Source organism: Gossypium hirsutum, chromosome A05 (genome assembly GCF_007990345.1).
Source record: "Gossypium hirsutum isolate 1008001.06 chromosome A05, Gossypium_hirsutum_v2.1, whole genome shotgun sequence".
NCBI lineage: Eukaryota > Viridiplantae > Streptophyta > Magnoliopsida > Malvales > Malvaceae > Gossypium > Gossypium hirsutum.
This window is the reverse complement of record NC_053428.1, coordinates 109,257,853-109,282,544: the sequence shown is the minus strand read 5'-3', so window position 1 is coordinate 109,282,544 and position 24,692 is coordinate 109,257,853. Positions and strand designations below refer to the sequence as shown.

The following is a 24,692-nucleotide window of genomic DNA, read 5'->3' as shown; positions in this document are numbered from 1 at the left end:
AAAAATTGGATTATTCTTTCAAATTAAGTCTCCATTCCTTTTGAGAAAATATTATCATTAATAATAAGAATATAAAGATTGTACAAATAATAAATAAGAAACAATAAATTGTATTGAATACTTTTAAAAGAGGACAAAATAAATTGATACTAACGATAGCAGATGTATTACTTTAATTAAACCGTTAAAAAAATTATATCCTCTTTATTATCATTTCATGATTCTAATTTTACAAACACTATCTTTGTCCTCTATTATAATAAGTTCCTTCAAAAATGGTTCTCAATAGATTTGCGACACTCTTATCAAAGCAAATCTTATATATACATTAAAACGTGATTAGAATTTAAAAACTAAATTTACTACTACTTTTAAAAAAAATAGAGTGGACAAAAAAAATTACGAAAATATAGATAAAAATCATAATAACTTAGACTTAAATTAAAAATAAAAGAAAGATTAAAAACCAATGTGACCACAACAAAACAAAGATTAAGTTTGGTACCTCTGTTTAGTTTAACGGTTTATTAAGTAATTATATTTATTTAAAAAAGGTTAACCAATAAAGAATTGACGTGTGGGAAAATAAAAATAAAAATAATATTTTCTCTTATATATATATATATATATATATTCTTTAGAATTGGATAAATAGTTGAACCAATTATGCCACTAATTTCTGTTTTAACCAGTTCGTTCAGTTTAATCAAATAAATTATTAAAAATTTATAAAATAGAAAAAATTGGTTCTATTAATCTATATCGGTTCAACCCCAATCTCTGAACTAGTCACCAAATTGGCTCTTGATTTAACTGGTCGATTTGGTCTAATTCTGAAAATATTGAATTGGATCGATGCAATAACTTTTTCAATCTTCTTAGGTCGAGCAAATAGATAGTGGAGTTCGAAAGCAAAATTAATAACTAGCGTCTAGATCTCGGGAGGGAAAATTTCGAATAAAGGAAGAAGAAAGAAGAAAAAAGGAAAATTAGAAGAAAAAATAAAGAGAAAATAATATAAATGAAAAAATAATGAAAAAAAGAATTAAAATATTTTTTAAGTTTATATGACGTGACAAAATATTATTAATTGAATTTTTTTTAACGGATATGACATTTTGGTGTAAAATGTTAGCAATTTGATTAATAGAAATATCAACTTAAGGAAAAAAAATATAATTTAAATATCACTTGTGATAAAAAAATTAAATATCAAAATGAAAAAAATGACATAATTTAAGCCCTAATTTATGTGTTGAGTATATAATATGGAATTTCAAAGAGCAATAAAACTTAATTACATATTTAATTCAATGTTTAATTTACGATCTTTTGATTTACTTGTTAATTACGCTAAAATTTAATAGTAAGAGTGAATGTTCTTTAGTATATGGGTTTTTTTTTTTTTGAGGTTGATTATTGTTGATACATAGTATCAACGGTACTGAAGAAAAAGAGAAAAATTTTCTAGTTCAGGATAGGGGCGTACTCAGGAGGCTGGCAGGGGTCCTAGTCCTTGCAAAAATGAAAAAAAATTTATTTAAGTCCCTTTAAAGTTTGTAAAATTTAAATTAGTAAAGATAAAATTACACTTTGGAGGCCGTAAAAATGATAAAAATTTGATTTAATCCTTTAAAAATTATAAAAATATAGATATTAAAATAGTGAAATTCTATTTTTACTATAGTAAAAATACACAAATTAATTTTACCCCCTTAAAAAATATTTCTAACTTCACCCCTATTCCAGATCAGAGAGGAAGAAGCCCCCTTCAAAAGGATCTTCGAAATTGTATTTTAGGAGAGTTTTTGGGTCGGTTTTTCAGATCAGATCCCGAGTCGGATTATTATATAATAAAATATAAAATATAAATATATATAAATTATTATCACCGTATAACAATTATCAATTTGGATATTTAATTTTTAAGGTTATATTTCATCCGGTCTCTATCCTATAAGTTAGAATGATAAATATTAAATATTAACATTTATCACAACTATCTTTAAAGAAAAATAGTCACTCATACCTCAAATAGCCGATAGATATTTATAAAAAGATAAATATATATATATAAGCATATTTACCTAAAGAAAGCAATTTTAATATATACACATATAATCATACTTACCTAAGGAAAGCATGGGTCGATCTCTAAAAATGCCAGTGGAAAAAACCCCACCATTTTTACGAACATTATTTAGTTCATCGGCTGTCAGCACCTGCTCTACCTTCTTTTCGGATATATTCTCAGTATGCTGTTCTTGCTTTCCCAATATTAGCTCAAGGGTCAATAGTTCTATCAATGAGGTCTTTTCTTTACCATCTTATTTCTTTCTTTTTTCACTCTCAAATTTGTATATATTTTTTTTCATACATTTCTTGATCTGTGTGCAATTATTCAAACAAATTGAAATTATATTTTGATAGGCTCAGCCACAAGCAAATCAAACAAAATGGATCGATGATTTGAAAGAGAAGAGAGTAAGTTTCTTAAGTGGACTATTTGAAGCACTCAAAGAAGAAACTCATTCTGATGCACTGCTCAAGCCTAGTGATGGCAGCCCTTCCATTCCAGCACACCGAGTCGTACTTGTAATGCCTTCTTCTTCTTCTTCTTCTTTTTTACCATGAATATCAAAAATGAGTACGTATATATATAAGTATAATGTTTCATAATGTTTGATGTAGGCAACAAGATCTGAGATCTTCAAAGATATGTTGGAAACGAACTGTTTCAAGAATGATACCATTAGAGTTCCCGAGCTAAACTCTGAAGAGATCGAGTCCCTCTTGGAGTTTCTTTACAATGGCATTTTGCCATTGGAGAAACTGGAAAAACACGTTCACCCATTGTTCATCGCATCTAAAAAATACGAGATCCCATATTTACAAGAGTTTTGCCAATGTTACATGTTGAATTCGTTGAATGCATCCAATGTTCTTGATGTTTTAGAGACATCACAAGCTTGTTCAAACACGGCGTTAAAAGAGATCGCCCTAGACTTCATTTTTAACAATGCAGAAGCTGTCGTTTTATCGGATAAATATGAAGCTTTGGCAGCGAAGAACCCTCAACTTTGCATGCAGATTACAAGGGAGTTCTTTATGAATGCCAAAAATGAAAAGTTTAGTCGAGCTAGAGTAATGGGTTTTCAGAAAAAAAATAGGGTTTTCTGAGAAATCTATCAGTGATTTTCAGGCAAGTAATGTTGAAGAAGAAATGGGGAATAACCAGGGATCCTTTGCATCTCATATGTAATAAGGTTTGCTCTAGGTTTTAGGTTTTAAAGTTAGTATAAATTTTTTTAAGTATACATTCATGATTTTACTTTTTAAATTCATTTATTTATGTTTAATGATGAATTTCATAGACTTATATATTTTTGCTAATGTAATGAAATTCACATTTACATGATTGAATATTATAATCATATATTTATCACAATGTACATGCTTGAGCTTAAAAGAGAATGAAAATTAATTGTTGAAGTTATTTATTAAAATTTATCTTTATTTTTAAAAAATTTAAACAGTAAGAATATACATTATATATTATTTAAATATGTTAAGTTATTTTAAAGAATTTTTTTAATAAATAAAATCATTTTTATTATCCTTTATTTTATATATATATTTATTTTGTATGGCATAAATAATTTGTTATAGATTATATGTTGTTATTACAGTAGTGATTTTCTCAAAGAGAAAGTGTGTATTGTATTTGTGAGTAATATTCCATGGGAGATTAATTTGCTTGACAAGGAAAAGTGGTTGATGGATCGATGTCTTTTTATCCTACAAGGAGAAGAACAAAGTGCATTTAGATCTGGAAAGTTGAGAGTCAACTTTGGTAAATATCAATGATGAAACTTAAATGGTCGGAGAAGCTCGGCGAGCTTGCGGTTTGTGAATCCGCACTACTAAATAAATGGTTATGAAGGTATGGCAACCAACGTGGGTGTATGCAGAGTAATGCTATTGATTCTCAATATGAGTTTCACCCATCTGGTTTGCGATTGGTTGACGGAAGATATCAACAAAGAGGAGATTTAGTGGAGTTAGAGGGTAGAGAGTCGTCGCGAATTGCGCTAGAGAAGATTTTAAAGGAAGGGGATAGATAGAGATGGACCGGATGAGAGAGTTGGAGTTGGAGGGTTATATCATTTACTATTCAAGTGTGAGGGCTAATACATGATATAATAGCAGTGTCATGTGTAAGCATCTTATTGGTAGTAAGGTCACATCTTCTCTCCCCATAAAGGTAGCGGTGTGTCCATGTAGATGGTGGCGTGACATGTGGCTTGACAATCAATGGGTGTCCTATTACAGTTGGGAAGCCCTAGGTGCCTCTGATGAAGATGGTCCTTAACGAAGGTATGCTTATTGATGTGACACTCGTGGGTGGCAAGTGGAAATGTAACAAAGGTCGTGCAACAATCACCCCCCAAGCAAGGGGGAGGTTATAAAATGGCCTCTAATAAGCTTGTTAAAATTGTTGGTGACATAAGAGTTTTGAAAAAGCCTAATAGATTTTGAGGTGTGGGAGGTAATTCAAATTTTGATTTTAGAAATGTGGGTTACTATGATTTTTTATGGGTTTTAAGTTTAAGCGTGAAGATGAATATGTACAAACATACATTGAATGGCGACACATTTTTTAAGTAACTAAGATAATTGATCATTAATGATAATGATACGAATCTTCCATGTGGGTGATTAAGAAAAGGTTTCGTTATACATTTTTGAGAAACGTATGTGGTGGTTTAACCATTATGCAACCTAGATATGGGAAAGGTCATCTTTTATCATATAAATAGAGGAATTTTGATTTTCACTTTATCCATCAATCATTTGATTAAGGGGTGTTTCTAAGCATAAGAGAACACCCACAAGGCCTGGGGATGCAACCACTGAAAGTGACTTGTATGAGTGTACTACAACAACCGAGGAGATGGGAGCATTGCTGTAGTGTAGGGGTATAGAAATTAATACAATCTTTAAGTGTAATTTTTTGGTGCCAGAAGAGAGGCATCGTTTTAGCAAAGTAGAGGGTGAAGGTTCGCCTTATTGTTTTACTCTCATTATACGTGTTTGAGGCAGAGTTTCACTTACCTCTTCATCCCTTCCTCGTAGATGTTTTAATCTTATATGGTAATGCACCTAGGCAGTTGATAGGTACCTCTTGGTTGGACTTAATAGCATATTTTATTCAATGTTGTCAAAGTGGGGAGAGGCCTCTGTTGATATGTTCCCAAGGCCTATATCGTGTCTCCATTGAGTGAGATCCACCAAAAGAGCTTTATGTTTTTATATGGCACATAAGGGCACTACAATGATTTTAGACAACACTCAAAGACTAGTAGGCATCTTTAACACCACTTAATATATGCGGAAGCACCCCAAGAATAGGCAACCTAGTTGCTTAAAATTATGTATGGAATCTTTAGGGAGCAACAAGTACTAATTTTTGCATTTGTTTTCAAGGTCTTGACAAAGGATTTATGTTTGAGAGTGTTAGAAGCCTTCAAATGTAATATATATACTGCATCAAATGCTCAAATGGATCATTGTTTCCTTTATAAAATTCTTTGGAGAGCTTAAAATTTTGGGACAATTTAACAATATTATCTTAGGGGCACGACGTTGTTAAAGCAACAGACCTAATCCATGTCTTTCACATCTGGCCTTAAGGCCTAAATGTCTAATGGTATTATTGGGGAATGGTTGTATGAAACTAGTATTTTGGTGACTGGTTTGATGTTATCTTTGCATGTTGAGTGATGATGCAACCTCATCATCTCATTGATACTAAGGGAATTCAATTTGCTCTTAACTCCTTGGTAGCCACCACATTTTGGCAATGTTGCTATAGGGATGGCAAAACCTGAACCACTAGATGAATTTTGAATCAATCCGCTCCGAATGGAGCACAATTTTTTTTTAGAAAAGGTGGATATGTGGTGGATTTTTTCTTTTGGATAGTGGGTTTGGAATAGTTATGGTAATTGCTTGCCCTGCCCCAACTTGCTTCGCTATATGAAATTACCATTTTATCATTGTACATAAAAACTATTAAGAGGGTAAAAATTTAATATCCTAACGTAGAAAAAACTATATATTTATTCAGATTATAACCAATTATTCTGCATAGACCATAACGTTTAGGGTTGATTTTCTCCATCAATTCTATTTCACCACGAATCCTAGTGATGTGCAAGCGACCTTTCGGCTTTCTACATAACCCCTTGTTTGGAACAAGCTCGAAAATTGGTAGAGGTGCTTCCTATGTTGACACATTACACAAGACAGGGAAGTCGTTCCCCCAAATACACAATGTGCATTCCAAAGTGTACACCTCATCGATATATTGTTCAACATTGATCGAGACGTGAACATAAGCTGCAACGACGTGCGTACAATGGTAACGAAGTGTCTAGAACTTCCCGCAGTTGCACTACCTGTTTTGGAGATCAACTCCGTATAACCTAAGTAGGATACCAAGTCAACGGTCGATAGACTTCGTAGCTCGAAAAGTTTTTAACTGTCGAGAATATATTTCTACATCCATCGACCTTGCTCTCTTTTTGTTCGCATTCATTTCCTTCCTGACCTCCTGGACAAACACATCTCACCTCTATATGGTTTACTTGTTTCAGCCCTATTCTTGGCATTAAGGTTTTCAACTTGTAGAACGTAGTTGAGAAAATAAATGAAATTGGAAGATGTTGTGTCCACTTCAAGATAGAGTTAACTGCCTCTGCCACGTTGGTGGTTATATGACTATATCAAGATCTATTATCGAAACTTTGAGTCCATTTTCATAGCTCCATGGTGTCCAACCACTCTTGAAAAGGATTATTCATTTCACCTTACATATCACTTTCAAATCTGGTCAGTTTTTGCCTGAAATGGTGTTGTTCTAGCTCGTATGTTGCATATGTGTTTCGAAAATACATGTTACCTTTTAGAAATAATGTATGGAAATATTAAGAATATTTTAAATATATATATGTTGAAATCAAATTTGCCCATGTTCACTACTTGTTTGCACTAGTCCGCATTCTTGTAGTCTTGGTGGAAGTCGGAAGTGATGTGGTTGATGCAATAAACGAGTCTCCACGAAACACCGAAACACCTAATCGTGGTAATTAGTCCATTCGATCTATCGGATATGATATAAATATTGTCTTCTCTAACAACATACGTCCGCAAGTTCGTCAGGAATAATTCTCATGATTCCATGTTCTCCGAGTCCACAATGGTAAACGCTACTGAGAGTAAGTTCCAATTCCCATCTTGAGTAACTGCAATAAGTAGGATCTGCATATATTTTTCGTATAGTTAGGCTCCATCAAACAACACAAGCAGCTTGCAGTGGGGAAAGGCACGTACGCATGGATCGAATGTTCAAAACATCCAATGAAAAATTCTTCTTTTTAGTTGTAGTTGTTCGTCTGGGCTATAATAAAGTCGTGTCTACAACTTCATGACAATTTCTAGCACGTACTCTTACACGACGGCTATCCACCTCTGTAGTTCATTGTACAACGCATCCCAATATCTATATAACTGCTCCATGACCATCTGTTTAGCTATCCATGCTTTTTGTTATAACACTCAATTTTGGAATTATTCTTGTATTTCAGCAATCTGTAGCGGTACAGGAATGGTCGGCATGTCCTTCATCACTAACATGATGCAGTTGCAGATAATTTTTGCATCAAGTTTGTAATGATCTTGTGTCATATGTGCAGAAGTGCATGTTTAAGGCTTAACAAATTTTTTAATCTTCCACGTTTGCGTCTTCTAGATAAATACAACTCGTACCCACTAATTGCATCTTTCTGCTAACCTCCAACACTCCCCAAAATACAATGTTGGCTTAGACACAGCGACTTTGTAGTCAATCAACACATCCATGCCATATCCCTTAATGTTAAATACGTAGTCTTCCTTGGTCACGATTTTTTAGCCCACAAACTGCTAGGAAATGTATCCATATTGTAGTAAACATGTAATTGTTTTCTGTTTATTTGAATGATGAATAAATAAATAAAGTTAATTTCACATTTCACTATTATGTCTTTTGTATTTTTTGTCTTTTATATTTTGCATACATAGTGAAATTGTGACAAACAAATATTAGCTCATTGATTGTCTAAAGTTCAAACTGAAGATAAGTGACATTGCAAAGAACGTTTTCATTGCGAGAAAAATAACTTACTTTAATAGATAATCTAAATGAGTCTGTAATCTCGTAAAAGAATCAAAGTGAGCATTTGATTCATATACTGAGAGGATTATTATGTCGTCTACAATTCCAAATGGAGAGATGACTAGTCTTGGCTATCGGATCAGTTGACTCCACGAGTAGAGACATATATGTATTCATTGGTAGAATGATACATTGGACTGGACCCAAGATGAATTAATTCTAAATATGTTTGTGAATTAATTCACTTGTGACGTTTATAGTATGATTTACCTAAATCCTAAGTTAGTTACTAACCATGCGTATGCAACTCATGTGCTTTGATATAAGTGGAGGTTTATGCTCTAAAGATGATTGAGCCCATAGCCGATATGTTGGGTACATGACTTGTGTATGGCATAGCTTTACTAGCAACTGTGGAATTCATAACTCAATTAAAGAGTTAATGATATCCTATCATTGGTATTGTGTGGATTGATAAATATGGAACATGGCCAGGGGTTGTTAGTTCTGGAATGAGCAATTTATCATAGTCATTTGTTGACAGTGGTCATATTAATCATTAAGAAGACACAATGGTGACAATAAGATAAAATATGATTGTATTAAGTGAACGGATTTAAGTCAAATGAATCAATGATATCATATGAGGGTAACACACACATGACGAGGTCATTGGACAAAACAGTTGGATGAATTGCTTTCGTAAAGAGTATACAATAAGCAGTTTTCAATCATGGCACTTCTTGTGGACTAACTCCATGATTAAGTAATTGCAAATTATCGAAACGATACTTCTGGACATAATTACAATCACTAGAGCCTAATTATATATGTTCGATTGGTCCCTCCGCTAGCTCAACAAAAGTTCAATCGGACTACATTTGAATCAGAAGAAAACTCTATGACTTCAGAAATAATTTAATTGAGTTGATTTATTCGATGTGAAATTAAATTAGGTGGTCGTAAGAATTGTTCAACTAGAGAATTTGATTAAAGAATTTTCTTCAAAAATTAATTTAGAAAATCTAAGTGATTTTTAGAAAAATTAATTTTGATCAAGTAAAATTAAATTAATCAAATCAATTAAAATTAATATGATATTTTTGAAAGTTAATTTTCAAGTCAGACAATTGGCCCAATGGGTATTTGAACTTGAAAATTGGACCTGAGATCGTAAATTGGATCCAAGAGCCCAAAATTAAGACCGAGACCCAAAAACTAGTCGAACTAGGCCCGGTATGTGAAATCAATTGATGGTCCAACCAGTGGCTAAAGTGGACTGGTCGGGTTGTCATTAACTTGGACCGAATCAGCAGCAGCCGAGTTAGTTCGGGGTGTCATAAGGGTGTCGCATTTGCATCACCAGACAATGTGGAGCTGGTGGCTGTGACAGTAGCATTCCGATAGCCGGCGGGCGATTGCTAATATGTGGTTAAGCAATGAAAGAGTTACACTCCTACTAGGACTTTACTAGAGAATTTAATTTCAGATTAACTATTTAAAAAATAATATTATTTTAATAGTTTAATATTAAATTTAATTTAATACCTATCTTAATAGTATTTTATTAATTTAATATTAAAGTGATTATCTTAATATTAAAGTTAATTTAATATTTATCTTGTAGATTAATACTCTATTATTTTAATAAGATTTAATATTAAATTTAATCTAATATTTATTCTAATATTTATCTTGATAAATATTATATTAATTTAATATTAAAGTGATTAAGTTTAATAATAGTTGCAATCTCTAAATTCTCTCAATATAAAAAGAGTCTTGGGTATTTATTTACACACACTTCAATTCAAAAAAAGTTATATAGAGAAAATTTTCTAAAGAGATTATTCCAAAAAATTTCTAGAGATATTTTTTTTATTTACAGTTTGACTCAAAAGTTTAGAGAAATTACAAAATTACCCCACTGTTGATTTTTGTGAAAAATTTTCTTATTCGAAGCAAGCCCACACTCGGCAAAAGTGAGTTTGAAGATAGTAGAGAAGACAACTCGGTCAAAACTCTCATCCTAGATGAATCGAAAATGTACAATTTTAATTAAGTGTTTATTATTTTAAATATCACAAATAAGATCTTGTTTTAGAAAAAAATTTAAAACTCTAGTTTTTCCCTAAATTTATTTTCCATTATGTTTTCAAAACCCTTTTTTCCAACACAAACAACTCCTCACATTTGGGATCTATGGCCAATCGATGAGCAGGTAGTATATCGAGACACTCAGGGAACTCGGATGCATGCGTCGCATTGGGATCTACAATCGACATGTGGGCCCCAAGATCATTGTGTATGACAATACCTCGACTTAGGTTCCCAACTGAAGACGCATAAGCATTTCTATTGTCATTCGTGCCTTCATCGTCGATATCATCCGGAACCCCGTTTAGATCGAAACCATTATATTCCTCAACCTCGTGATCAGAAGAACCATTATTATCATATTCATTTTCACCATCTACATCGATCTCAATCAACGCTCTCGGAATCTTTGTACACGGATCTTAAACTTTATATTCTTCACTTCATGGAGTGAAATCTTCACCTGGCCCCACATTAGTTAACTCAGCAAACAACTAAATTAGTTCAGTATGGCCACTTCGATTCTAGCAATAAAGTGCGACCATTGTCTCCACGTCTTCATCGTCTATAAGTTTCATTTCGATAAATTTGATGGGATTTGACGAAACTGAGAATTTGTAGAATAGTTTTGAGATACTTCTCCCATAACGTCTAACAATTTTTGCATTGATCATTTCTTTTATATCATCAACCAACACATTTCTATTAAGTCTTATTGCTATTTGTTGGCGACATTCAAATATACAACCAACTGTTGTTGTTAAAATTACTTAATTGAAATAAACACATATGAAGAATTGATTATCCATATTCAATACTAAATCTGTAAAAATTATTAAATTTCTCAATAATTATTTGAAAAAATAAGATTCTACTGTAAAAAATTATAATAAAATAAAATTAATGTTATACTAACCTTGTGAATTCTTCTTTGTTTTCTCCTTTTCTACAAAAAAAAAATTCTCCTTTTTTCTTTTCAGTAAACTGCTAAACCATTAAAAAGACACCATTCAAAATTGAAAATAATAATTATTTAATATTAAAATTGTCTTTGATATACTCACGATTGAAGAAATACTAATTTTTTTAGTAAAAAAAATTCCTTTTTGAACTCCATCAAGTTGAATGTCACTAAAATTTAAATTAGGTACTGATAGACACAAATTAATTATTTTATAATGAAATACTTAAAAATATTTAAATTGAAACAAAAATATTAATTTAAATTTAAAAATACCTTCTTCAAACCCAAACCTAAATTACCACATACAACAACACTAGTTTTGAACAAATCCCCTTTTTAGCTTTAAAGCTATCAATTATTCACTCTTTTCTTTTCCTTTCTCTTTCCGAAGAAAAAGTAAGAAAAGGCAATTCCACTAACTTTCTTAGCAAGGAAGGAAATGTCTGAGGCACATGACACCGTTGTCGCGGTTCAACCCAAACGGTCCCGTTTAGAATCATGTAAAAAATTAAACATAAACTCAACTTTCATATATATATATATATGGGTAAACTATTAAAATAGTAATTTTATTTATTTCAGGTTACATTTTAGTCACTTATATTTAAAATATTACGTTTTAGTCATTTACTTTTTTATATTGTAACATTTTAATTACTGAGCCGTTAATTTTTATTAACGATAGCTAAAAGAGGACTGGCAGGATTACAACGCTTTCTTTCTATTTTTAGTTATTTGGTACATATCAAATTGGTTAAATTATTGATTCTATAAAGAGAATGAAATAATTTTAAACATCAGCATGCAAATTAGTTCTTTAACATAATTAAAATTTTAAAAGTTACATTAAAATTAGCAAAATAATATAAATCACTCAAAATTATTTAATTAAAAAAATTTTAATTGTATTTATGAAACTAAAAATTATGATAATATATGTATTCTAATTTAAATATGAAATTAAAGCTATTAAAAGATGGTGTTGAGTATCATTTTGGGTAGAATGTACAATTGAAATTAATCCAATCCAAATATATATAACGTGACTAAATTTAAAATTCATTAAGAGTACATTATTGTTGAGCATCGGCATTAATGTGCTTCAGCGCATCCGAACTCACGTTCTCCTATACTGACAATAATGATAATGTCAATTATGCTCAACACCAATTAAGGTGACTCAATTGAAATCAACATTATTGTTAGTATAGGAGAACGTGGATTTGAATGCGTTGAAGCATATTATGCTTCTTTTTATATAAGGTGAGTAAATTTTAAATTTGTGAAGATTACATGCACTTTAAGACATATTTTTAGTTTCAATATAAAATCAAACAAAAGATGCTAATAGTTTAACCTAAATTTTGAAATTTAAAAAGTAACGAGAATAAATTTTTAAAATTAAAATATAATGATTAAATTCTAAATTTATGAAAAATACAAACGCTTATTTCATATTTTAACCATTTAGGAGTTTCACTTATAAAAGCCCCCACAACCGCAGTAGCCACTGCAAAGAGTTATTGTTTTTTAATCTAAAACGATCGGAAGGAAGTGGAAATAAAAATGAGAAAGAAATGTTTCCTCCTCCATCATTCGGCTCTTCATCTTCTGCCGGCTCCGGTTTTAGCCTTTCAGGTTTAGCATCCGCCTCTGGACCCCCTTCATCAACTTCAAGCTTTTCTGATTTTGCCTTACAACCTCATAACATGTCTTGCAAAAATTTATATAAACTTCTATTTTAGCTAATGTTGTCTATGTCTGTAGGAACAACTGATACTTTTGGGTTTGGGTTTCGAGATTATTCCCAATCATCACCCAGTAGAAGGTATTTATACCCTTCTTCTTTCTAACTTTCTGCTGCTGCATTTTGTAACCTTTCGCTGCTGCTTTAGTCACCCTCTTCTTGTTGCCCTTTTTTTTTTTTTGAAAGAAATAGAGAATTACATGCATATAACGGGTTAATAAGCTTATGTTTGTTGAATTATCCGTGTCTGTTGTCTGTTTTCTTTGTTGTTGCTATATTTGATAGTCCCCCTGCGTTGCTTGTTAGCTAACACAAATGTTAACTAATTGCCTCATGGCGTCCAAAAAAGTGTGTTTAAGGGATTTCCCTCCGCGATTTACTGTCTTCTTTCTTCGCTTATCTCAGCGCAAAGTCAACTGTCACTACACCCGTGAACGAGGTAATAATGTCTTCTTCTCTTTTTCAAATTTTGCGACATAATTAATATCCTTGTCAATCTTGTTTTACTCTATTTCTGCCTATATTTCAAGAAACCATTGATCGATACTGAAGATGATTTGATAAAGAGAATAATTTTTTTAAGTGGATTTATGGTTGCTTTCAAGGACCAAATTCACACTGATATAAAGTTTAAGCCTAACAATGGCCCCTGCATTTCAGCGCATAAATCTTTACTGGTAAACACTAAACAGGCCCTAACTATTTCTTTCTCAGATTATGTTACTTTGACTCCTCGGACTGAACATTGATCATGGATTGACCGATGTGTAGGCAGCAAGATCAGAAATCTTTAAGAACATACTAAACTCAGACGACTGCAAGGCTCCACTGACCGATACTGATACGATCACTCTATCAGAGTTAAGCACCGAAGAGCTCAAGTCCTTCCTAGAGTTTCTTTACACTGGGGATTTGCCTGCCGATAAGTTTAAGAAGCATGTTTATGCGTTATGTGTTGCAGCTGATAAGTATGAGATTCCGTACTTACAAGAGTCGTGCGAGCGATACATGCTGAATTCCTTGAATGCATCAAACGCTCTCGATACTTTAGATATATCGAATTTGCATTCGAAGAATAAACTGAAGGAAACAACTTTGAACTTCATCGTCCGGAACATGAAGAGCATAGTTTCGTCGCAGGAGTATGAAGAATTTGCATCCAGCAACCCCCATCTTTCTGTTGAGGTTACAAGGGCGTTTGTTGAGGCCAAATTTTGATGGAAGAGATGGGAATGGTAATAACATGCAGCCAATGGTATGGAAACAATGTCTAAACATCAATGTAACTATGACTTTTAGAACAAATTATCCTTTTCGATGAATCGCAGTATTAGTATGTATGTCGATATTGACCAAATACTTTCATAAACTTGATATATATACAAAAAGGAATGTTGTTGGAACTCTACTATAAACAACTAAGGTAGGGATTATACTAATAGTTACATATATGGTTGGATTTGGATGGGAGAAGTAATGATTACATCTTTTACTTGGTAACTAAAAGAAGAAGTAGATGTCTTGTCCTTTAAATTTAAATATAAAGCAAGTGCGGGGATGATTGACAGAGAGCATGAAAAGAAGAGCAGAGCAGTTTAAGGCGGCATGCATGCATCAAAACGAGAGCACCTCCTATGGTAGCAGAGGCGATGGCCTATCTACAACCTTAAGTGTGATTAAGCACTCGCAGAGCAATCATTCTTGCTTCATTAGTCAGTTACTCCTCCCTCTTCAGTTCTCGGCATGATAATCACAATTCTCGCCCTCTTTCTTTTCCTCGGCTTCCGGCGTTGTGACTAGGGTAGTTTTTATCTTTTCAAGCTTTGGTTCTGACCGGTGTAGATTCCCAGTTTCGGCTATTAACATTTTGTTTTTTATAAGATAATAATATTATATTTCAGGAAAGTGTGGTATCTAAATAGAACTACTAGTATCTTCATTTCATTTAATATATCTTCCAATAGGTATACAATTGTTGTTCGAGAATAGTTATGTTTAGAACAAGACTTTAGTTAGAACAATTGTCATCTAATGTAGTTGTTATTTGAAAACACCTCTTGTTGAGAACAACTGAAGTTTGAAACAATCTCTACATAAAAAACAACTATGTTGAAAACAATTCACTTTTGGAACAAGTCATAATAACTATTATTTAAGAACAACTCTCATCTAAGACAATCATCATTTTGTGTTTCAAGAGATGTTCCACGGAAGATGTTTCATATGGTATGTTTCACCAAAGTGGTTTCAGGGAAGACAGAAGTTCAGATTTATAGATCTTTTAATGCTCCTTCACAAATAAACCATTTTAGGTTCAAAAACCAGGACTAATAGCATCTAGCCATTTTCATAGTGTTAGATACTCCTCATCACGATTATTCTTCCCCAAAACTTTGCATTTATGATAGTTATTCTAGAAGGAATGTAACGCTTCTTCATCTTCTCCAGTGGGGCAAACCTTTTCCCATCATCAAAATTCAGACCATGTCTCACAGAAAGCCACTTTATAACCTCATGTTCGACTTGAGAGGGGGCTATTGTTATACCTCTCTATCACTAGGACATGTATCAGCACCAGACACATTGTTGACCTCATCGTTGACTCCATCTAAAGTAATACCTCGGTAGGCCACTTGCCCTTAACGCATTTGGGTAAGACCACTCGTTCTTCTCAAAGGGAGTCATCCATCTGCTTTTAGATATAAACCATCTCTAAGTGTAAACACACTCCTGATATGATAAGGAATCTATTTAGGCGCAACAACCTCGTACTGATAAAGTCCTATAAATATAATTTATGCATTTGGTAGGATTGAATGCTTATCCTGCAAGGTTATACCAGTGAATAAGAGGATCTCTCCTATAAATACCTTGAAGAACAATGAAGAAGGGATTAATCTTTCAGCATCCTAAAATTACTTTGAGCAATTTTCTTAACCGTTCTATCCTATTGTCCTTATTCCAACTCTCGACCTCTTTAAATAAATCAACCTCCACTGCACCACCATAATCTTCTCCCTATCTATCTCGCTTATTTTACATTATATCAACCCTTAGCATTTAATCAACGTCACTCTCAATATATAGCAACCTAGCCATTTAGAGGCTGGGATAGAATTGAAAGCTTAGCATGTCAAGATTGAAATTTAAGAAACCAATACTCCTACAATGTTTATAAATTGCCAACTTTTTAAGTCGGTGGAAGCTGACCAATAGATAAGTTTTATGGAATTTTCTTCCTATAAAGTCAAACAATAAAAAGAGCAAGTTCGTTCGATGAAAGAAAAGATGTCTACATTAAGATCTTGTTCAAGTGTTGAATTTGGGATTTTGATGGTCAACCTTGGCATTAACTCCTATTTTTCTTTTTAATTTTTAATACCCTTTAAAAATAAATACACCATCCATGGGTAAGTAGGAAACTGAAAGCACCGAAGACCAGTCTACTTGAATTAAATAATAACGTGGAAGTGAGAGGTAGGTCAACCAAATGGGGGTGTAGTCAAAATATGAGTTCCAGTGGAGGCGTCGGATACAAGTCAAACAGGCCAACCTTCCAATCTTCTTCCTCCCTATCTATATACTATAAATCCACCCTTCCTTTCCATTTTATCTTAACCTTTTCCAACTTTAAACACCTTGTAAAGCATCCCAATTCCACATCACCACAAATCCTATTAAGTTGTTGAAGAAACCATGGAAGTAGAGATGTCAATGGCAGATTCATCATCACTCAAGGTTCTCATGTTCCTCATTGTGCAAGCGCTGGTCTATCTCATCCTTTCTAAATCCTCCAATGTTTTCTCCGATGACAAGATGATGATGACATCATTGAGCTTCAAGCCCCCTCGTTCCTTGTCCATTCGTCGTCTTCTCGCCTCCATTTCCGATTTACCTCAAGGTGTTGAGCCATCCCCATCTTCGTCTTCATCGCCATCCTCAAGGGGTTTGTAATCATCACCCATTCTACAACAACTCGCTCAACACTATCAAACTTAGATCTATTTGCTTAGTTTGTTTAAACTATTCTTTTATTCTTTGGGTATTTGTAATCCCCATTAAACATCTTTCTTTGTAATTCCTTATCATGTGACAAATTTATAAATGATTTTAGATTTTTCTAAATACATTCCTGTATGATAGTAAGAAAGTAGGGCACCCACTTTGATGACGCATGCTCATGGATGCTTAGCAGCAATGTCTATGGTTGTACGTGGCATAGGGTATGCTATCACAAACAAAGGATCACAAATCTTTTTTTTTTTTGACATAAGAACATCTCCATTAATAGGTTAGAAACAAGAGCATCTCTTTCCAGCAAACTAGAAAGAAAAGACGGTACAGAAGAAACTCAGTCTAGAGGGCAAATTCCTTCTCTAGTACATTGAGCAATCCAATCCACTGCTTTATTAGCAGTCCATATGGAATGAAAGACAAGCAAGCAGAAACAGAATTTAACAAAGACACAATATCTTGTTCAATGGCGAGTGATCCCCAACAGTTAAAAGATTTGTTCTTCACAGAGTGAATCAGCCCCATGTTGTCAGATTCAAGGATAATGGATTCCCATTGCCATCTCTTTGCAAGAACCGAACCAAGTCTTAAAGCCAAGGCCTCAGGTACTTGTACACATTTAGTTCGAACAAGTACGTTGATTCCGTCAAGAATTTTTCCATTAGAATCTCTTGCAATTGCTGCAATAACAGTCATTTGAGAACCCGAATCTCATTCCAAGTCACAACCGGATAGCAAGCACAGTTGTCAGAGATCAACTCATTCCATGCCTTCCAAAGGGACCAACAAGTTTTAGCAATCAAACTGACTTCAGATCACAACCCATTTTCCGAACCAATTAAAAATCTCCAACCACCAAAGTGTGAATCCTTTAAACCCCTCTTTACTTGGACTGTAACCCAACGTTGAAACTTTCCATACAGCTTCTGCGTAAGGGGAAAAAAACATAACATGTTCAAGTATCTCATTCTCCCACGGGTAGACCACTGAGTCGACTCCATATCTCTTCCTTAAGTTCTCTGGAAAATTTCCCAACCAATGATGTATTACAACAGGAGCAACTAATATGGCCTAAACCCGATTCTCAAAATTTTTTAGCTAGTATCAAATGCATGCTAAAATATAATTAATTGTTATCAAAAGATCAAAATTAGCATTTATTTAAACATGCAAATACCATCCTTTTGTTAAAAGAAAAAATCAAAAGAGAACTTTCTCTATTGATGTTTCAAATTTAGAGAGTGGAGGAACAGCATATAAAAGAAGTCAAGCGTTTAGAGGAGCAAAATGAAAGTAATTTGAAATCATGAGATATTTTGATAGGTTTACATATTTTGGGAGACCTTTAAAAAATTGGAAATTTGAAAAATAGGAGATAGAGAGGAAGCTTCAAGAGGTGTTTTCTGAGTTTGGGATGGACGACAGACAACGGATCACGACGAGGTCACGGCGGCTGGCGGCAAATAACTGGGTTAATGGCTACTTTTGGTTTTTTTTTTTTTTTAATGAAACTATTTCTAGGTTTGTTCTTCAATTTGATGGAGAACAAAGGAAAAAGATGGAAAGATAGGAAGACGTGAGGTAAGTACAGAGAAGTAAAGGATTAATGAGAACAGAGAATTTTGTAGGTGTTATACACCATTTACGTCAAGACATGTGGTAAGCCATAAAGGCGCCCAAACAATAAGCTTGTCACCAATGAATGTGGAGGTCACCTACAAGTTTTCCCACTTAGGATGATCATCCGAACAAGTGTAAGATTATTTCGAGTTTCAAAGTCTTCATTAGGAACTTAAAGTTGTCGGTTACCAAACACTACGAAAGTTCAACTGTATTATTTCATCAACTCAAAATGAATGATATAATTGGTCCCGTCATAGATATCCTCGTCCCATCAAAGACATCTCCACGTGTTTCGCAATGATGACAAAATGACAAGTTTGACACATTAACACCATCTTACACGGAACCCTCATCTATAAATACTTCCAAGAATAATAAAGAAGAAATTGACTTTCCAAGATACCGAGTCTATACTCTTGCAACTTGCCTTTAGTTCTCAGCTTTCATACTCTCTCGGACTTTGTTGCAGTAGCACAATCAAGCTTTGTTGATGTTGTTTTTTGGCTTTTCCTCACCTCTCCGCAGAGCACAACCAATATGATCATCATCCTTATCTTAGGTTTTGCTAGACCGTGCATCTCCCCTAATTATTTTTTTCCTACAAAAAAGTAAAAAATAACTCTAACAATGGCAAAGAAAAAGCACCGCAAGGCGAATCGAAGCAAACAAACCCTTGAAATGCAGAAATTGTTGCAGAAAAGCAACAAAAAAAAAACAATTCATAGTAGTTGTAGAAATTTCAAAATAAAAGGAGGCAAAATAAGTTCAAAGAAGAAAACCCAAAGAATATATAGACCTGCCTCCTAAAACGCATCATTTCGAAGAATAAGCAACGTTCAATGGCAACTCACCACATGTTCCAAAAGGTTGTTGTTTATCATTATCACAACTCCTTAGAAACGTTGTCTTCAAAATACATTTATTGCAAAATCTAAAAGGTTTTGATATAACATTTCATTGTAAAACAATGTCACTATCCGAAACATCCTGTAAAGGAGAAAGTTAATGGATTAAAGTGTCTCGAGGAAGGCCACTTTATAATCCTCCTCTCGACTTGAAAAGAGGGAATATTGTTATATCCTCATCCGCGTTAAGACATGTGGCAAGCTACAAAGGCCCAAAACAGCAAGTCTGCCACTAATGAACCAAGAGGTCACCTACAAATTTTCCCTCTCGGGATGACCACCTGGACAAGTACAAGTCATATGTTGTCTGAGTCTTAGAGTCTTCATAAAAAACGTAAAGTCTGTAGTCACTAAACACCATGTGAGATCTACTGCCCTATTCCATCTAGTCAAAATGAATGACAGGATTTTTCTCATTATAGACATCATCATCTTATTGAAAACACCCCCTACATGTTCCATAATGATAACTAAATATTAAGTTTGACACATTAACACTATCTTACACTAAACCCTAGCCTATAAATACTTCTAAGAACAATGAAGAAGGAATTGACTCTCTAAAATACCAAGCCTATTCTCTGCCAACTTACATTTACTCTCTTCATCTCCACTCTCTAACCTCCACTGCTATCACCACTCTCTCCTCCATATTTTTTTGTTGTATCACTACGTCAACCGTGAGAATTTATTTGAAAAGATAAAATAAAAATAAATACTATGTTATAGTTATTATATATTTTTAATATTTTATATTAATTAAAATTAAAAGATTATTTAATTTAAAGGCAAATTTTATTTTTTTTTATATTTTTAATTTATTATTCAATATAATTAAATCAAATTTATATAATTGAAATAATAAACAAATATCATTTATTTAAGGGTGATAATGTATTTCTATACTTATTATTTACTTATTTCTTTAACTTTACATTACCCGACCATTCTATTCAATCAACCAAACCATGTAATCCATATTATCTCTCTATTCCATTTTTACCAAATAATTATTGGATTCAGAGTTTTTATTTACCCCTAGGGATATTTTTATTCTATTACTTTTTATTTAAATTATTTTATAAAAAAATATAATTAAAAATCAATATAGTCAAATCATTTCTTTTAATCAAATAAAAATCGTATTAATTTTCTCTATTCAAACAAAATAAATATACACATTTTCAAACCTTCATTAGTTTTTCTTCAGTCTTGCTTTATATAATTATTTACCCAAGTATAGAAAAGCACAGGTTACCTTTGCATAAGCATTGGAGCAATGCTGAGTTCTGTATGTATTGGATATCACATGTTAAGAGTCACTACATAAACCATTTTTCTCCACAGAAAGAAAGAATTTCACTTTTATGCTCGGGGAACTCCCAAATGTCAATCTTGGATGAAGATTTTGGCTTTTCTTTTTACTAAACAATACATATCCGAATCAATTATAATCAAAATAAATTCGTTTATCCATACTTGAGAGCATGGTTTGATCCGCAAGTTCACCTGTATAGTAGTGTAGTGTATGTATGATGGTGTATTATATAAAAAAAAATTTTAATCACTACAAAGCATATTACAGAGAACAATCATATTAGTAAGCAAGAACATAGCTGATATATGTGAAGTTTAGACATAAAAACCCAATATTAGATGATTCCAAAAAAAAGATTATCAGGCAGATTAAGCAAAAAAAGTAATCTCCAAATCTTGCCAAAACTTGCTTGGAATAATGATTAGAGCTTTAAACCCTGTCATCCCCCTCCTCGTTATGACCCCAATATCGTAACGATAAAAAACAAAAAGAGTAGTCTCCAAATATTCAATAAAGCAAGGCAAAATTGTTAAATAAGATATCACTGAGAGAAATTACAACAGAGATCAGAAAAAAACTAGAACAACCAAAAAGTTCACACTAAGAACATGTTTGAAGCTACTGTATCCAAAACTTAAGCTCTTTGATCATTCCTTACAAGTAAAGGCAAAACTCAAAAGATCGAATTAAAGAAAAGAAAGGTTGTTCACCCACCCGAGAGGACGATTGAAACTATACTGCAGCTGAATGAACTCACCTTACAAGAATACATGATGCTTCAAACAAGTTAAGAGGGGTAAAGATCCACTCTATGCATGATTGTAGTGATGCAACTTGTATAGTAGCACTTTGCCGGCGGCGTTTCCAACAGCCATGAAACCACCACCAGGGCTGAAATCCAGACAGCGGGGATACTGTAAGTTCTTATTCAGTGGAGGCCAATTAGAGTAGACTGTAAATGATGGGACATGTATCAGCTTTAAACTGTTTTTCTTCATGGTAGAACAGATAGCTAGCATTTGAGCATCAGTATTAAACTTCATAAAATCGACTTTGGTGGTTAGATTCTCGACTGTCTTGATTTGTTTCCTTTTACCTCCCAAAAATTCATCCCTATTGTAAACGTTCACTATCCCGCTATCAGAACCAGCGGCAAACATTCTTGCATTCGGTGATGTACAAAGAGACGTACCATTAATGCAGCCTTCATCAACGGCCTTATGGATGCATGTTCTAGTTCTCAAGTCCCAATGGTAGACTTCTCCATCCCCGCCAGAGCTCAATAATTGGTTCCCACTATCAGCAAAAGCTAGAGAGCGGACTGTTCCGTTCATCTTAAGTGTTCCAATCAGCTCCTTTGTTTTGGATGAAACCAACAAGATATAACCTTCATTTCCCAAAAACGCAATCGTGCTGGAATCAGGGGAAATCTCAAAAACTTCCAAGCTTTTTTCCTCCCTACCAACCAGTGGCCCTATTTTATCGACTTTTGCTTTCACTAAATCAAAACAGTAGAAGCTATAATGACCTGGGAACCATCAGGCAAGAAAGATGCCTTACCAATCGGACAATCTTCAAGAAAAACACTTTGTATTTTGGTATTCCGTTTACCATCGATCTGGAAAAACCTGATCCTTCGATCCAATCCAGCAGCAAGTAGTAACTGAGCATTCCTGTGGAACTGAACTGAATTTATCGGGCCATTGGAAGGTTCCTCAGCATTTGCATCCACGAGTCTAGAATACTCAAGAAGCCCTGGCAACAATTTAACCCTACTCTTCACTACAAGATCTTCATTTGTTCTAAGAATATCATCAACAACTTCACCGTTTCCATAACCAGAAGCTGCCACTACACCCTTTTCTTCATCAGATGATTCATCATCATAACCATGATCGTTCCTTAACCCTGAATCTAGCTTGGCCCATTCTGTCCCGGGGTTCAGCTTAGCATGTTGAGCCCTCAATCTCGAAACATATTCCAAACCAGAAATCACACTCTCATCCTCTTCTTTCCTCAACTTCCTCAACCTATTGACCTTAGCTATGTTTATCACGGTTCTTTCCTCCTCCTCATCCACCCAAACAGCTTTCCTTTCCTTACAAGTCTTCTGTTCATAATCACTTTCCTCGGACAATTCCACATCGTTCGTGGAACTGTCCAAGAAGAACAAAGCAGAACCGTCTTGAGCAACAACATCGTGAGCTTTTTCCTCCACTTGTTTACCAAATTCAAGGGGGGAATAAATCGACCCAAAAAGAAAACTTTCAAGCTTTTTAATTTCTTTCTCCTGCTCAACCTCAATCTGATTTTCTTTTTCTTTCTTTCTCTTTTTCAACTTAGAGATTTCAGAATCAGATTCCAACCCATTCTCAGTATCATTGATATCTCCATTAATCGAAACCACTTCATCATCCCTTTTAAACTTCACCTTGTTTCTAGACACTGGGTTTTGAGATATCAAACTCATGTTTTCCCTCTTTCAAAGGTTCAGAATAGAAAAACAAACAAAAACCTGATGAATAAAGGTCGACAAACCAAATTCCTGAGCAGCATATAAATAATTATTAAATCAAAATACGAAAAACAACACAAACACCATATCGTAGATACACCACCATGTCAAACTCAAAATTAGATGAAAACAATAACAAACATATATAAAATTTAAAAACAAATTAAACCCAAGTTGAGAAAAGTGATACGGAAAAAGAAGAAGGGAAAGTGTTGCGCGGAAGCGTGTGAAAGAGTAAAATTATTGTACTGAAAAATCACACTAAGTTCAATTCCCAGGAAAGAGAGTAGATCACGAAGATCACTTAAATACCAAGTCTTTCCTAGCCAGAATATCCCTCTATCGTAATTTAATAGCACAATAAATCACTACAATCACATTCACAAAATATGCAAAACAAATAATAAAGAACACCAGAATTTTAACGAGGTTCAGCAAATTTTGCCTACGTCCTCGGGCACTACCAAATATATTTCACTCCAAAAATTACAAGTGAAATTTACAAATAGAGAGAGAGAATAATGCCTTAAGTAGAGAATGACAATTATGGGATGAAGAAAGTAAGAAATGGTTAGGCCTATTTATAGTTGAGGTTCAAGGATCAACTTGCAATGTCCCTATACAATTAGGGACCAAAATTGCAATTATCCCATGCCAACTTTTAACCCAACTTGCCAACCAATTTTACTTTCTACTTTCGGTGCCCACCCTTTTTGACTTTTCAAACAATGGGTGGGTTCCAATAATCTCCACCTTGAAGATTTGATTAGGATAATCTTATCTTCACACAATTCTTTCTGCCTTTGACAACAGTACTTGATAGTGCCTTCTTCAACTGTTAAACTTGCAGGATATTAATCAAGTTCAAACAATGTTCGAACTTGGTTGATGTTACCACCTTGGTCATCATATCTGCGGGATTATCTGCAGTCTTGATCTTCTGAAGACAAATTTTCCCCTCTTCAATAATTTCCCGCACAAAATGGAATCGTACGTCAATATGTTTTGTACGTGCATGATAGACTTGATTCTTTGCTAAATGAATAGCACTTTGACTATCACAATACACGTTAATATGCTCCTGAACCAACCCCAAGGTTTTAGTCATACCTTGTAACCAAATAGCCTCCTTTACAGCCTCTGTTACAGCCATGTACTCGGCTTCTGTGGTTGACAATGCAACTGTAGACTGTAGTGTAGACTTCCAACTTATTGGTCCTCCAGCAAGTGTAAACACATAACCGGTGGTTGATCTTCGCTTGTCCAAATCACCGGCATAGTCAGAATCAAC

At 33.7% G+C, this 24,692-nt stretch overlaps 2 protein-coding genes and 1 pseudogene across 4 annotated transcripts; 2 read left to right on the top strand and 1 right to left on the bottom strand.

Annotated features, from left to right (window-relative positions):
* The first annotated feature begins 2,121 nt into the window (after nt 1–2,121).
* LOC121229706 (BTB/POZ domain-containing protein At3g56230-like) lies at nt 2,122–3,454 on the top strand. 2 transcript variants are annotated; one of them, XM_041114553.1, is made up of 3 exons: nt 2,122–2,310; nt 2,437–2,595; nt 2,692–3,454. In XM_041114553.1, the coding sequence occupies exons 1-3, from the start codon at nt 2,143–2,145 to the stop codon at nt 3,178–3,180; spliced, it is 816 nt and encodes a 271-aa protein (XP_040970487.1). In that variant the 5' UTR covers nt 2,122–2,142; the 3' UTR covers nt 3,181–3,454. The 2 variants fall into 2 exon arrangements, with proteins under 2 accessions (XP_040970487.1, XP_040970486.1); XM_041114552.1 differs by having other exon boundaries at nt 2,431–2,595.
* Nucleotides 3,455–12,776: 9,322 nt separating this feature from the next.
* On the top strand, nt 12,777–14,429 carry LOC107939264 (BTB/POZ domain-containing protein At3g56230). Of its 2 annotated transcripts, none has more exons than XM_016872568.2 (5): nt 12,777–12,917; nt 13,047–13,107; nt 13,432–13,465; nt 13,632–13,703; nt 13,798–14,429. In XM_016872568.2, exons 1-5 carry the CDS (start codon nt 12,857–12,859, stop codon nt 14,242–14,244), a joined length of 675 nt encoding a protein of 224 aa, XP_016728057.1. In that variant the 5' UTR covers nt 12,777–12,856; the 3' UTR covers nt 14,245–14,429. The 2 variants fall into 2 exon arrangements, with proteins under 2 accessions (XP_016728057.1, XP_016728054.1); XM_016872565.2 differs by having other exon boundaries at nt 13,557–13,703.
* A 6,932-nt stretch (nt 14,430–21,361) lies between these two features.
* Nucleotides 21,362–23,708, bottom strand: LOC121229705 (U3 small nucleolar RNA-associated protein 18 homolog; annotated as a pseudogene).
* Between the last annotated feature and the right edge of the window lie 984 nt (nt 23,709–24,692).

Bases quoted from the DNA above. Each gene is read 5' to 3' on its own strand.
- LOC107939264 (XM_016872565.2), top strand. From the start codon at position 12,857: ATGTTTCCTCCTCCATCATTCGGCTCTTCATCTTCTGCCGGCTCCGGT. The intron at 13,108-13,431 runs GTATTTATACCC...CGCTTATCTCAG, and splicing joins CAATCATCACCCAGTAGAAG to CGCAAAGTCAACTGTCACTA. The intron at 13,704-13,797 runs GTAAACACTAAA...ACCGATGTGTAG, and splicing joins CAGCGCATAAATCTTTACTG to GCAGCAAGATCAGAAATCTT.
- LOC121229706 (XM_041114552.1), top strand. From the start codon at position 2,143: ATGGGTCGATCTCTAAAAATGCCAGTGGAAAAAACCCCACCATTTTTA. The intron at 2,311-2,430 runs GTCTTTTCTTTA...ATATTTTGATAG, and splicing joins TCAATAGTTCTATCAATGAG to GCTCAGCCACAAGCAAATCA. The intron at 2,596-2,691 runs GTAATGCCTTCT...TGTTTGATGTAG, and splicing joins CAGCACACCGAGTCGTACTT to GCAACAAGATCTGAGATCTT.